This window comes from Wolffia australiana, chromosome 7 (assembly GCF_029677425.1).
Source record: "Wolffia australiana isolate 7733 chromosome 7, ASM2967742v1".
NCBI lineage: Eukaryota > Viridiplantae > Streptophyta > Magnoliopsida > Alismatales > Araceae > Wolffia > Wolffia australiana.
Window position 1 is genome coordinate 17,203,016 of NC_135841.1, and position 14,485 is coordinate 17,217,500.

General features: G+C 43.6%; 1 protein-coding gene across 1 annotated transcript; it reads left to right on the forward strand.

Moving 5' to 3' along the window:
• Positions 1-57: 57 nt before the first annotated feature.
• Positions 58-2,001, forward strand: LOC144706034 (uncharacterized). Its single transcript, XM_078578908.1, has 3 exons — positions 58-1,099; positions 1,169-1,359; positions 1,405-2,001. The coding sequence occupies exons 1-3, from the start codon at positions 58-60 to the stop codon at positions 1,999-2,001; spliced, it is 1,830 nt and encodes a 609-aa protein (XP_078435034.1).
• The last annotated feature ends 12,484 nt before the right edge of the window (positions 2,002-14,485 follow it).

Genomic DNA, 14,485 nt, shown 5'->3' on the forward strand with positions numbered 1-14,485 from the left:
GCATCCAGTACCGGGCTATTGTCGCGTCGACGCTCCCCTCCTCACCTACTTGCTGTCATGGAGCGTCGCGAGGGATCGTCGGCCTCCTTCTCGCTTCCGCCACTGATTCCGTATCTGGGTACATCTCTGGATCTCCCGATCCCATCCCACACTTTTATCACAGGACTCCAGGGCCCGACGACCCTACTTGATGGCACTAACTATGCCATGTGGTCCGCCGGGTTCCGTCGGTTCCTTGAGATCCATGGTCGGCTCTCCTTTCTCACCGACGACCCGCCCTCTCTGGAGGATCCCCGGTTTGCCACCTGGATCACTCAAGAACAGGCGGTCACCTCTTGGCTTCTGAAGATGGCTATTCTGACCATCGTCGAGCCGATGCAGCTCCTCTCTCCGTCCAAGGCCATTTGGGACGAATGGGCCTGTATGTACGGGTATCGCTCCAACATTGGTCGGACGGTGGAGATCGTTGAAGGGATGTTTCGCGCCCGTCGGTGTACTCGCTCTCTTCAGGAGTTCTATGCCACACTGCGCTCTCTCCTCAACCAGCTTGAGATCTATCAGCCCTACACGCCAGATCTCACCGTGCAGAGTCACTATCGTGAGGAGACAGCAGTTGGACTATTTCTGGCAGGCATCGACCCCACCCTCGGCGCTCAGATTCAGGGCCCTATTCTGAGCTTGATCACTCTCCCGACGTTGGGTGAGGCCTTCTCCACCGCTCTGCGGGTTAGCTCTCTGGGGCCCGTCCCCACTCCCCTCTTGACCGACTCCACCGCCCTTTCCTCGGAGACCCGCCCTCGCGGGCGCAGCTCTGATAACGGTGGTCGCGGTCGGGAAAAGGGACGCGGGCGCGATGGCAAACTCTACCCCCCCTACGTTCATTGCCAGAAGTTTGGCCATCGCTCCGACAAATGCTGGCAGAAGTTTGGTAAGCCAGACCAGGTTGCCCACTCCAGCACGACGGACTCCGCCTCGACCTCGGACCTCCTCACTATCTCCCGGGAGGAATTAGCCCGCATGCTTGCCACTCGCACTCCGACGGATACCTTGAGTACCTCGGGCTCCCATACTTCTCACCTTGCGTCGACCTCCACTTCAGGTACCGCTCTACTTGCATCTTCTTCGGGTCCCTGGATTATCGACTAGGGAGCCTCTGCACACATGTCAGGTACCTCCTCTCTCCTCTCTCAAATTGCCAGCCTTCCTCACCCTGAGACGGTCACCATTGCGGACGGTCGTGTTTGTCCCGTTCGGGGCAAAGGCCGTTCCCTACCGACCCCCTCCCTTCCCCTTTCGGATGTTCTCTACGTACCCAATTTTCCCGTTAACCTCCTCTCCATCTCCGCTATCACAAAATCCGTGTTTTGCTCCGTATCTTTTTTTCCTTACCACTGTACATTTCAGGACTTGCAGACGGGAAAGAGGATTGGTTTGGGACGTGAGACCGGCTGGGGTATCTACGAACTTGTCCCTGATCTCCCTCCGACTGGTTTCTGTTGTCTTCTCTCCCAGTCGGACACTTCTCTCCAATGGCATCGTCGTTTGGGCCATCCTGGTATTACCAAACTTCGACAGGCCCTTCCGTGGCTGACACTATCTCCTTTTGATTGTGAGTCTTGCCAGTTAGGCAAGCATTTTCGTTCTACTTATTCCCGTCGTGACTCTATTCCGTGTACGAAACCGTTTGATCTCGTACATTGTGATGTGTGGGGACCGTCTTGTGTCTCCTCCCCTTCCCACTTTCGCTACTACATCGTCTTCGTCGATGATTTTTCTCGCCTCTCATGGGTGTACCTTCTCCACGACCGCACTGACATTCTGTCCTCTGTTCGTCAATTCCTCCAAGAGATCTCCACTCCATACTCCTCTACCCCCAAAATTCTTCGCACGGATAATGCCTTGGAGCTTGTTCAGTCCGCCCTCCGGGATCTTTGCTCCTCCCGTGGCATTATCCACCAGACCACTTGCCCCTACACCTCCCAGCAAAATGGTGTCGCCTAGCGGAAACACCGTCATCTTCTGGATATGACCCGCACCCTACTCATCGAGATGGGCGTCCCTCACTATCTCTGGTCGGATGCCCTCCTCACCTCTGCCTATCTGCTTAACCGCTTACCTTCCTCTCCTCTGGGTGGTGAAGTCCCTCTCCGTCGCCTACACCCCGATCGTGAGCTATTTACACTGCCTCCTCAGACGTTTGGGTGCGTGGCCTTTGTCCATGACCACTCCCCAAATTTGTCCAAACTAGCTCCTCGCTCCCTCAAAGGCGTCTTCGTTGGCTACTCTCGCACTCAGAAAGGTTATCGTGTATACCTTCCTGATCAGCACAGATACCTTGTATCGGCCGACGTAACCTTCTTTGAGACCACTCGCTACTTCACCACCACTCCGTCTGTGTCCACCTCTCCACCTACTTCGTCTACTCTGACACCCTCGTCTCCTTCTTCCATTGCTCCTCCGCCTCTCTTGGCCGTAATACTTGAGTCACCCTCCTCCTCCACTTCTCCTCCTCGCTTGGGACCGCCCACTCCGTCAGTACTTACCCAGGAGCCGGACTCCGTCGAGCCACCAAGCGGGTCCTCGCCCACGTCCGCAAGTTCGGCGCCCCTTGCATCGGCATCGACAGACCTACATCTCCCCATTGCTCTACGGAAAGGTACTCGCTCTTGTACCCTTCACCCTATCTCTACCTACGTACACTATGACCGTCTTCACCCCACCTATCGTGCCTTCGCCCTCTCCCTCACATCCGAGTCGATACCGAGGACCCATGTGGAGGCCCTGCGCAGTCCCCATTGGAAGGCGGCTATGGATGCGGAATATGCGGCCCTCACCGAGCGTCAGACTTGGATACTTGTTCCTCGTCTGCGCAATACGAATATCGTCACCTGCAGATGGATATTCACGGTGAAGTATCACGCCGATGGCACGGTTGATCGATACAAGGCCCGTCTCGTGGCACGCGGCTTCACCCAGACCTACGGCATCGACTACAAGGAGACGTTCTCTCCTGTGGTACGTTTGAACTCTATCAGAGTTCTTCTCTCTATTGCGGTAAATCAGGGGTGGCCCCTCCATCAGTTGGATGTTTCCAACGCCTTTTTATACGGGGAGCTCACCGAGCGGGTGTTCATGGAGCAACCGCCCGGATATATCACTCCAAGCTCGGTTGGCAAGGTATGTCATCTACAGCGTGCTTTGTACGGCCTCAAGCAAAGTCCACGTGCATGGTTTGCCAAGTTCAGCAAGCTTGTGCTTGCCTTGGGCCTCACCCCATGCACGGTGGACCCTATGGTGTTTCGTCGACACGGATCCACTGGCACGGTCATTCTTGCGGTCTACGTGGATGATATTTTACTTACGGGCAGTGATCATGAGGGACTTGCTCAAGTAAAACATTATCTCCATCAGCACCTGACCATCCGGGACTTGGGTACGCCCAAGTACTTTCTCGGCATAGAGTTTGCACATCAGCCAGGTAAGCTGATCCTGAATCAGCGAAAGTACGTCCTAGATATGCTGGAGGAAGCGGGGTTACTAGGGTGCAAACCTCGAAATTCCCCGATCGACAGCAAACCGTGCTTCTGGGATTCTACTTCTCCGCTACTTACTGATGTTGAGCCTTACCGACGCTTAGTTGGGAAGCTTATTTACCTCACTATTACACGCCCTGACATTGCCTATCCAGTGGCACTACTCAGTCAGTTCATGCATGCTCCTCAGGACATACATTGGCACGCTGCCCTCCGCGTGCTTGCCTACTTGAAGCATGCCCCGGGTTGGGGGCTACTCTACCAGCGCCATGGCCATTTGCGCGTGGAGGCCTACTCGGATGCAGGTTTCGCTGGCGATCGGGGGGATCGGAAGTCCACTTTGGGCTTCTACACCTTTGTTGGTGGAAACCTCGTTATGTGGCGGAGTCAGAAGCAGCGGGTCGTCTCCCTATCTAGTGCAGAAGCCGAGTACCGCGCCATGACGCACGCCTCTTCGGAGCTTCTGTGGATACGCTCTCTCCTTCGCGAGCTTGATTTTCCTGTGCAGGAGGCTATGCCAATGTACTGTGACAATCAAGCCGCTATCTTCATCGCCAGCAATCCCACCTTTCATGAGCGGACGAAGCACATTGAGATCGACTGTCAAGCGATTCGTGATCGCGTGCTCGCGGGACTCATCACTACTCCACATGTGGGATCATCGGACCAGTTGGCGGACATCTTCACCAAAGGACTGAGCACCACCTCCTATGACGTCATCTCTCGCAAGCTGGGCATGTTTGATATCTACGCTCCAGCTTGAGGGGGAGTGTGAGTAAATATCCCCCCCTTCAGGGGTATTACTGTAAATCTCTCTCTCTCCTGTAGGGTTCTCTCCTCCTCTACATAAGAGAGGAACCCCCCACCCCTTCACGAATATACTTCAGATTATACGTTTCTCTTCTTACACACTTTCATTGAACTCCATCATATGATCCTTCACTTGAGATATCATGGATATCATAGTTTGGACAACCGGAACTATTTGAGAATGATCAGGGATAGGAGACCTAATAGGTGAGTCATTGGTTGTTGGAGAACTTGATCTTGTAGGGATATTAGTACTGGCGGTATTCACTTGGGAGCTACAACTCACATCCATAATAGTAGAACTTATACCTGGACTTATGGCTATAGGAGATGGTGGCTTCTGATATCTAGGATAATTTAGAGAATTCTCAAACTCAAAATTAGGGTTTTCAAAAGATTCAATTTTTCTTTCTTCAAAACCCTTCAAGCTTTCTCTAGGATCATCTCTATGATTCCTAAAATAATTTTCCTCAAGTGCAAGGTATTCTTCAAAACTTGGTGGCTCATAAAATTCTCTAAGCTTCCTATGAGGAGTATTTTCATGCGAATCTAAAGGATATGTAGGAAATTCCATCATTTCCCTAATCGTTTTACAATGTGTACCTTGTCCAGTGATTGTATTGTTTGTCGGACTTCTATTATGTTAAATTTTCCCTTTGAGAGGATCTTCCCTTTCTGTAATATCAGAATGTGAGAATCAAAAGTAAAAGTAAAAAATTACCGCAATGGATGTACAGAAGTCCCAATTGTGATGACCACCTTCTTTTGTAACACAAGCACTCAAGAAAACGATTAGTACACGTTAGTTCAATCAAAAAAATACATAAACAAATCTCCGATAGTTTGTTTTAACAATTCAATCTCTGATAGTTTGTTTTAATGAAAAGGTTATCTCAACAAGAAAATTAACACAATGAAAAAAATGACAAATTTTGGATTTCCACGATGTGTTTGTTAAAATCAAAATTCTGAATTTAAAACAAAATTTGACTACAAATTCACAATATAGCAAGACAATTATGCTCAATAATTTTGTATATCTTTATGTGTAATTTTATATACTCACCGTGCCTCCCCAGCAACGGCGCCAATTGATAAGCCTAAAAATGATGCGTAATTACGTCGTTGTTTGGGCTTTTAGACTTATGCAATAAAATTTATAATAACCCTTAATCACTAAATACTGTGTATAGAGCAAACAAGGGGTCGAACGACAGGGAGGCACTAAGCAAGATTTATCCGATTTTTAATTATTAATCCAAGAATGAATTAATTTTGCACTTAATAGACATTAATTATGTTTATAATTTATCAAATCAAGTAAAAACATAATTTTGATTTCTATTATTTTCGGTCGACACACTTGAGTAAGATAATTATGATAATAATATCAAATCAATTCAGATTATCAATTTCCCAATCAAAATAATTTTTATCAGTCGATTTATATGTATTTAAAATTGGGAATTAATAAGCACAAAAGGGGGTTTTAAAATTGGATTTGAACATTGACGATTTTTTTATGAAATTTTGGATTAAGGTATTTTAGATGTTTAATTTAATTTCTAAACAATCAATTTCAAAATCTAGAGAGATCTGACCTAGAGATAGAAAGTAGAAGAATTTGGGGAAAAGGTGAAATTCAATCCTAATCTGAAAATCTAAAAATGCAGAAATGTTCCAAATCAATGTAGAACTAAGGATTAAAAAACAGATCTCGAATTAAAATCACAATGAAAGGCTAATTTTATTTCAAAAAAACTTCAAGGGCATGTACATTTTGCCCATGCCTTGGCATTTTAGAATCGTTCAAGAAGAAGTCCAAAAATCAAATTAGAAGCTTATAATTTTCACTGATGAACCAAGATCTATCGACTTCCAAAGCAACTCCTGTGTCCTTCTTGGGCAAATCCTTGGGGAGAGCTTCAAAAAGTCATTTTCGCATTTTCCCATCCTCTATTTAAAGATCTGACCATATGGATTGTAGAGGGGGAAAAGACAAACATGCCCTCAAAATTTCAACTCAATCGGATGGCTAGATCTCAAGATATCGCCATTTTACTAGTGTTTAATCTCAACCGTTGGATCTTTTATCTCTCTTCACAATATCTCATAAAATGGCATTTCCTGCTTGGTTGGCGCTTTTTTTTTCTCGTTTTCCCCATTCTCGGATCACGTTCTGACATGTACTTGCACACTTCCCCCAGCCATAATCATTGGAGAATGATGCTCATTTAAATGATTAAGAAAATGCCATGTCGCCCTTTTTGTTTCATTTTTCTAAAAAAAATAGAAAAAGACAAAATAAGATGAGCTTACCGTATTTTGTTTTAATGCATGCATTATTGATTTCCACGTGCATTAAATGCACGCGGCGAATTGACGCCACATGTATTAAATATAGCTGACGTCCTTTTATTAATATAAGTGCACCTATGTCGGTTAGCCGCCTGCAATCAATACACGCGGCTAATCGACTACGTACGAGGATTCTATTTTAATAAATGCACGCAGTGATAGACTCTCCATGTGCATTTATTGCACAAAAAGAATCAACTAATAAAAAAAACGTAGCTTTTTCTTCACCTTCCGCGCCATGTAGTTCCATGCGATCTAATGATTTGCTCATTATGGCTTCGCGATTTGTGATGCCATAATGAGCCAATAATGCTCCCTCTCTCTCTTTCATTATTATTAAAAAAATGCATCCACTTATTTTCCCAAATTTGGGGCGAATGACGTGGATGCCACATGATATATATATAAATATATTATAAAATGCTTTCTAAAATGCCAAATAAATGAAATATGTATTCTTTAAATTCGTAAAAATCATTTCTTGATTAAATATTGGTCAGAAAAATATTTAAAAATATGGAAAAATTCCAGAAAATTAGTAAAACCCTTACCAACCTTTAGCAGTATTTTAAGCCCTGTAAAAAAATATTTATTCAATGCAAAGAGGTCAAATACCATGTAAAAAGTACTATTTTTTAAAAAAAGTAATAAAATCAAGGTGTAAGTTATTTATCTCCATTTATATGTGATAACATGCAAATATGGCCATTAAAACACATAAATGTAATATAACATTCATCAATTAGACATTATAATTTACAAGTTATCACTGGCCAGCAATCGCTCAACTGTTCGAACGTAGTGTAATGGAAGTGGATATTCGACAACGGAACAGGTCGAGGTTTTGTTAAATGCAGGCGTATGCTTCAAGAACTTGAGTGAGAACGAGAAAAGGGTTCCATCCTTTGACCTTTACTTTACAGATTCATCCAAACCCAAACTCAAATGAGGCGCGACTTTAGGAGCACCGAAGGTTACGAAGTTCTTGCAGAAGGTTATGAAATAAGAACTGAAAGAAAGTCACTGTGTTTTTTTTGGGGGAGCGAATGAATAAAAAGGTTCAGAATGAACAATGAATAGCTGAGTCTACTAAACTAAAAGAGGTTCTGATTTATCAGAAGTGGTGATTATGATTAGAGGACACCTGGTTCACTTCTAATGTGACATGTTCCCTCTCTTCTAAAAAGAATCTGTCAGCTAGAGAGCGGTCTGGGCACTGGGCGCTCCTCTATAGACCGAACCCTCAGTTTGGAGGTCTTCGCGTCAACATGTTACCAGTTTCTTCATTCCATTACTTTACTTAGAAAGGAACTGGGCAAGGCGTGAGTTTACAGTGGAAGCAGAAGGGTCACAAAGAAAAGAACTGCGCCTAGCTCTTTCTTATTGAGTTTTGAAGTCTATAGATAGATGTCCAATTTATAGTGGTGGTGGAACCAACCGACGTTTCATCTGACCTGACCTCTTACTCTCTCTTCCCGACCTATTTGACTTAACTTGACTTCGTAACCTTTCAGAACCTTATTTTAGTATCCCGAAATTGAAGAGATCGAATTATTCCTGGGAACACACAAAACAAAGATATGAACTGGGTAAATGGAAATGGAAAAGAGATGTTGGAAATTCCTCAAAAGAAGAAGCTTTTTCTGGATCCATATGATTTACTAAAGTAGATCGATATTGCCCATATAATGAAAGTAGATCTTGGTCCATGGAGTCCCAAGAAGGTAGAAACTCTGACTGGTTCGATGCTTCTTCGGTCAAATAGGAGATACACTATGAGCAAGCTATGCCAAAAACCGCTTCTTTCTTCCGGTTCTTGGTCGAAATGAGCCGCGAAATCATGGAATTTTTAGTTTTCGCTATTTGGTTACTGGTTGAGCCACTGGAATGGAATGAGATAGGAATCTATGGAGATCTTTCCTCTCTGTTTACTCGTAACAGGGTTTCCCTTTCCATTCTACTTCTTGGGGTCATTTACTTCGTAACCTTCCTTGATTAGCTTCTTCTTTTCTTTGTTATTCTTCGTCGGAACCCTGATTGTTTGTTGATTCCTCTTCTCCACATTACTTTTTCGGGACCTTTATCATTTTGGTGAATCACCAACTGACCCAGTTGTGATCGATAACAGAATGGTACCAATAAAAGGTTACGAAGTAAATGAGTTCTCCATTGAACCCACAATTACGAAGTAAATGAATTCCATCATGGGTGTGCACCTCCTTCCGAGGCAGGAGCCGGCCTCCCACTCTCTTATTTATGCATCATTTATTAGCTTAGCGGGTGGATCGTGCAATAACTTTGTGACTTCTTGCAGAACCTTTCTCATACATATTTATTTCATAACCTTTCGAGAACCAGTCCATCATAAACTCATGAATGCTGAACCTTCGGATAACCTTCGGAACCTGATTTTTATTTCTTTGACTTCTTTATGTAAACATAATATTGCCTTCTTTCAGAACGTTGGATAAGTGACTTCTGTTATCTTGACTTCTTGAAGAATGTTGGATAACTTCTCCCACTCGCAAACTCGCGCCTTCGTCAAAACTTTCAGTTATGTGATAATTATTTTTCCTATTCAAAGATCAACCCAAAGTCTCTGTGTTTTCACGTGGAGAATTCTTTGCAGATGAAAAGATGTCAAAGGGGCTTATTACTTAAAAATTAAAATCCTCCTTCACTACATCTTCTTAGGTTCCGAAGGCGCGACACTCGACTTTAGGAGCAGTCTATGTTGAGCCTTTTTTTGTTCTTGGTCTCCCGAAGACCGCCCGATGACACGACTCTATAATGGTCATAGTCGATCGATTCTCTAAGATGGCACACTTCATACAATACAGTGCTCGAAGACCGCAGACGCATCGCGAGTAGTGCATTTATTTTTTGACGAGATTGTTTGCTTACATGGTGTACCACAGTCCATCGTGTCAGATCGCAATGTGTGATTCACCACCTATTACGGGAAGACCCTGTGGGTTTTGATGGGAGGAAGCTTAAATTTTCCACGGCCTATCACCCGCAAACGGATGGGCAGACGAAGGTAGTCAACCTTAGTCTAGGGAATTTACTACGTTCAATCTTGGGAGACAACCTCTCCACTTGGGATCGTGCCCTACCCCGTGCTGAGTTCACTTTTAATTCTTCGGTGAACCTACCATCGGTCGCACCCCGCTTGAGATCGTTTATGGTCAGATACCTCGTAAGCCCTTAGACCTTACCCAAGTAGAAAAACATTCTAGAGCTCCCGAGGATGACATTGCATTTGCACAACATATTAGGGACATGCATCATGACATTCATTTTTGCATCGTCCTGCAACACGAGAAGTACAAGGTCGCGGCTGATATGAGTCATAGGTCAGTTAGCTACACCGCGGCAGATCTTGTCATGGTCAAGTTGAGGCCCGAGAGATACCCTCCTGGGTTGCTACGAAGCTTCATACTCGTAGTGTCGGGCCTTTCCTGATAGTCCGTGTGGTCAGTGAGAACGCCTACATTGTGGGTATCTCGCCATATTGGGGGATCTATCCCATCTTCAACGTTAGCGATCTAGCCCGATACCAACCTATGCCACCCATCATTGAGACTCACAGTCCCTCGAACCTTAGTAGAGCGAGAAAAGCCATCTACCCCCTCCCATCTTGTCCCCATTGAGGCATGAGCATATCGAGTTAGTACTAGAGGAGGTAAATAACACTACAGGGAAGCGAATGGAATGCAAGTTCCTGGTGCACTAGCAGGGTCGACCGTCTTCCAATGACACGTGCATCTCAGAGGCAGAACTTCTTCGGCTACGACCAGAGCTCATCCAACCTATTCAAGATAACATTAGCTTTAACTCATCGGAGCCGAGTTCTTCCCACCCCGGGAAGATGATAAAGGACCATCCAGTTGATCAAGCACAGACCTGTCAATAGCCACTTCACAGAGCCCGAGCCGACATGAAGAACCCACACTTCTGCTATCAGGTTTGAGAAGCAGCATCGTCGTCATGCTTTGTATCGTGCATCTTTACATTCTTTCAATTTTTTGTTGTCTTTGGATTGTCACTAGGCCCCTCCTGTGTGCATACCGGCCGTACCCTCGTACATGTTTGTTTCTTACTTGTCCTAATTGTGCCTTTTAAGGGGTGAGAACAGTCCATATAAACTCCTTTTTCCCCCTACAAGACCCATTTAAAGGGAGCCCAATAAGCTCCCCCCTTAAAAAGAGGCCTGATTAGCTCCATAACTGCCCCTTCTTCTTATAAGAAGAAGGGGGGAAGTGGACGGGGGATGTTGTTGTGTTTTGAATATCCAGATCTGTCATCGTAGAAAGCAGTTACTTTTTTCGATAGTGTTGCTCTAGAGTTCCCTTTCTCTGTGTTATCTCCTCTTCATTCTCAGATTGTATCTAGGATTGTTAGAATTCCATTGACAGATCCAACCCCTTCCATCACAAGATAAGCTGATTGCGAATTTAGTTACTAGCTGATGGTCCCTTGTCAACTGATCACATGTACGAGCGGGCTATTTATCGACAGTGTTGTGATATCAAAAAGTTTGACGCGGTGATAATGTTGTCCCTCTTTAATGTTTATTTATTGGTTGAATCGAATGTAAGGATCAGACAGCCCATCAAAGATTTCGACAGTTGAAGAATTTGAGAAGGTCAACAAAAGATTGATTTCTACATTTCCTAATTCAATCAGTCCGACAGTCATACAATGAAGTGTCCAGATGCCACCTTTTCTTCAAACCGTTCCTCTTCAGGCTGCATTTTTCTCCAGTTAACCCGTGGACCCGGTGACCACTACGAGATTTGGCATTACGCAACATTCATTTCCAGTTGCCATAGGGGCTGCCGGTTCGGTCGACCACTTCCCATAACTCTCGCCTCTAGCCACGGTGATCTCTCCCGAGCATCGTGGATTTCGAATGTCCAAACTTTGCAAATCGGGGAATCTGAATCATCAATCGATGGCATCTCTTCGGCGCACCAAATTCAACACCGAAGCCTATAGACCTGTTTATCCGATCATCAAATTTGGGCGGTATCTCTTCCGCACGTAAAGAAGAATCCAGTCGCCACGAATGACTCTCCTTCAATAGTGATGGCGAAGCTTTGAGACTACTTCAACAACAGGCCCTTCCCTGACCTCTGCAAACGAATTGCTGAATCTACCATGGATTTCACCAGGATATCGACAGTTGCAGCCTCATAGTTGCTCTTGGGATTTCCACTCTCCAAGCCTAGGACGTGACCATGCTGCGCATGGTACGTTCACTCGATGTCTTGAGTCAGCCCCAGCATTCTGACCCAAGCCCTCAAGTCACGTCATCTTTCCCCTTAATTTTACAGTGTTATTTATCTCTTTCAGTATCGATCTCTAAATTTCCCATCACCACAAGGGGTTTAAACCTGAATTTTAGGATTAGCCTCCATATTTGTGTTAATTGATTTCCTTTGATGGTACCCAGACTTTTAGATCACGCTGACGGTGAGGACACTCTTAGACGAATATCATCCTCCACACTGTCGGTCTTTTAAGCTGATCCCACGGATCACTGGTAGCTTGACAACGTCATAACCCGTCCAGTGTCGATCAATTGATATGTGTTTCAGGTCGTTCGACGCCTGACGTACTTCTCGATAACTTCTTGAAATACATTTAACATTTTATATTCCATATCATGTTTGTTTTCATTCCCCAGTGGTGTAACACGAGCTGAATGATCCCAGCTGTCGTACTACATCAAATATATAGAAAGATACTCAACACACCACTACTTGACATACCAAGGTGCAGTCATTTCATGCCAAGATCTTTTTCTGTGTAGATGTTGCATGTTGTTCTTGCATGATTTCATTACTCAACGTATAGAAGTATTACATAATTTTCATGATAAAATATGACCAAACTATGTGCATTATTTTCACATTATAATTAAGCAACCAGATCATGACATCATATTGTATTCCATAATTAACATGTAGGAGTCTACTTAAGTGGACATTGAAAGCGTCTGTCCTCGCTTTAACGATCAAGAAGAATAAGAAGAAAAAAGAGAAGGAGAGAGAGAGAGAGAGAGAGAGAGAGGACACCGTAACAAGATTAAGATCGTTGTTATTCTTCACTACTAAAATATTTAACAATGTTTGCATTTATACTATAAGGTTTATAGTTGTAACGTATAGTTAATCTGTTATAATTGTAGCCGTTATAACAGGCATAACGGCTACAATGGATCTAATCCCAGCTGCGAATCCTATCTATATTTAAACCTATCTATGTGAATCATAGCCGTTTCAACAGGCATAACGGCTACAATGGATCTAATCCTAGCCGTTGAATCATATCTATATTTAACCCTATCTATGTCGAAACTTATATTGAATCCTAATTATCTAATCTCTAATGAGTATAAGGCATATGTGTCCAATTATAACTAACTACTCTAGGTTAAGGTTCCTATTTGGTCATGTCAGCTCCGCGAGTTGCTGACTCCTCTTCAACCCCTGTCAAGTGCAATGACCAATCACGGACGTTAAGCTTAAATCGTTGGAGTAAAAAATTTCCCCTCTAGAGTGGCTTCATCAGAGCGTCCGCCAGCTGATTATCTCCTCTGATGAACTTCACCGTAATATTCTTGGAATCAACCTGCTCACAGACAAAATGAAAATCTATTTCGATATTTTTAGTTCTAGCATGAAAAATTGGATTTCCCGCTAGATAAGTTGCTCCAATAATCTCTTTCTAGTTTCTCTGGAACAATTAAGAGATTCTTTGGATGAAATACGGGGTTCTATTGTCACATCAGATAGCTGGAGCATGATCTTGCTCAATGTTGATTTCTTTGAGAAGTGATTGAACCCAAAGAATCTTTGGGGCACAGTTAGCAAGAGCTTTGTATTCTGCCTCTGTACTTGAACGTGCAACCGTTGGTTGCTTCTTAGAACTCCAAGAAATAAGATTTTTACCTACGTATATAAGAAATGCACTTGTTGATCTTCTGTCAATTTTATTTCCTGGCAGTCTGCATCACTAAACGCATTTAATGTAAAACATGAATCTTTGTAAATTAAAAAACCGTGTAGAATTGTACCCATTAAGTATCAAACTAAGTGTTTAAGAAATTGACGATCACCAATTGTCGGTGAGTGCATTTTCTGACAAGCTCTGTTGACTTCAAAGGCAATGTCAGGACGTGTGAGTGTAAGATATTGGAGTGCACTGACTGTTTATCTACGTATGGTGCCATCCGTAAGTGGATCATTTGAGTCAACAGGTTCAGAGGGAAACACAGGGAGTAGATGCAGTTTTACAATTTTCCATATTAGTTCTTTCAAGAATAGAGGAAATATATTTTGATTGAGCTAAGAAATATCCATCATGATGCTTAATGAATTCAATTCCTAGGAAATAATGTGCAGGTCTGAGATCTTTAATCTCAAATTTAGAGTGCAAGAGTTTAATAACATCTAAAATATGAAGAGTATTGGGACCGATAATTAGAATATCATCAACATAGATAAAAAAGAAAATCAGGTAGTAAGTTGAAAAATAAAAAAGTGTCAGTTTTTGAACCAACAAAACCAAGTTTTTGTAGTTGAGAAGTGAGTTTTGTAAACCATGCATGTGGTGATTGTTTCAAACCGTACAGTGATTTTTTCAATCGACATACATGATGAGGAAATTTTTTATCCTTAAAACCTGGTGGTTGTTCCATGAAAATTTTTCATGTAAATCACCATGGAGGAAGGCTTTAGACACATCTAGTTGATGAATTTTCAAATTATTACTAA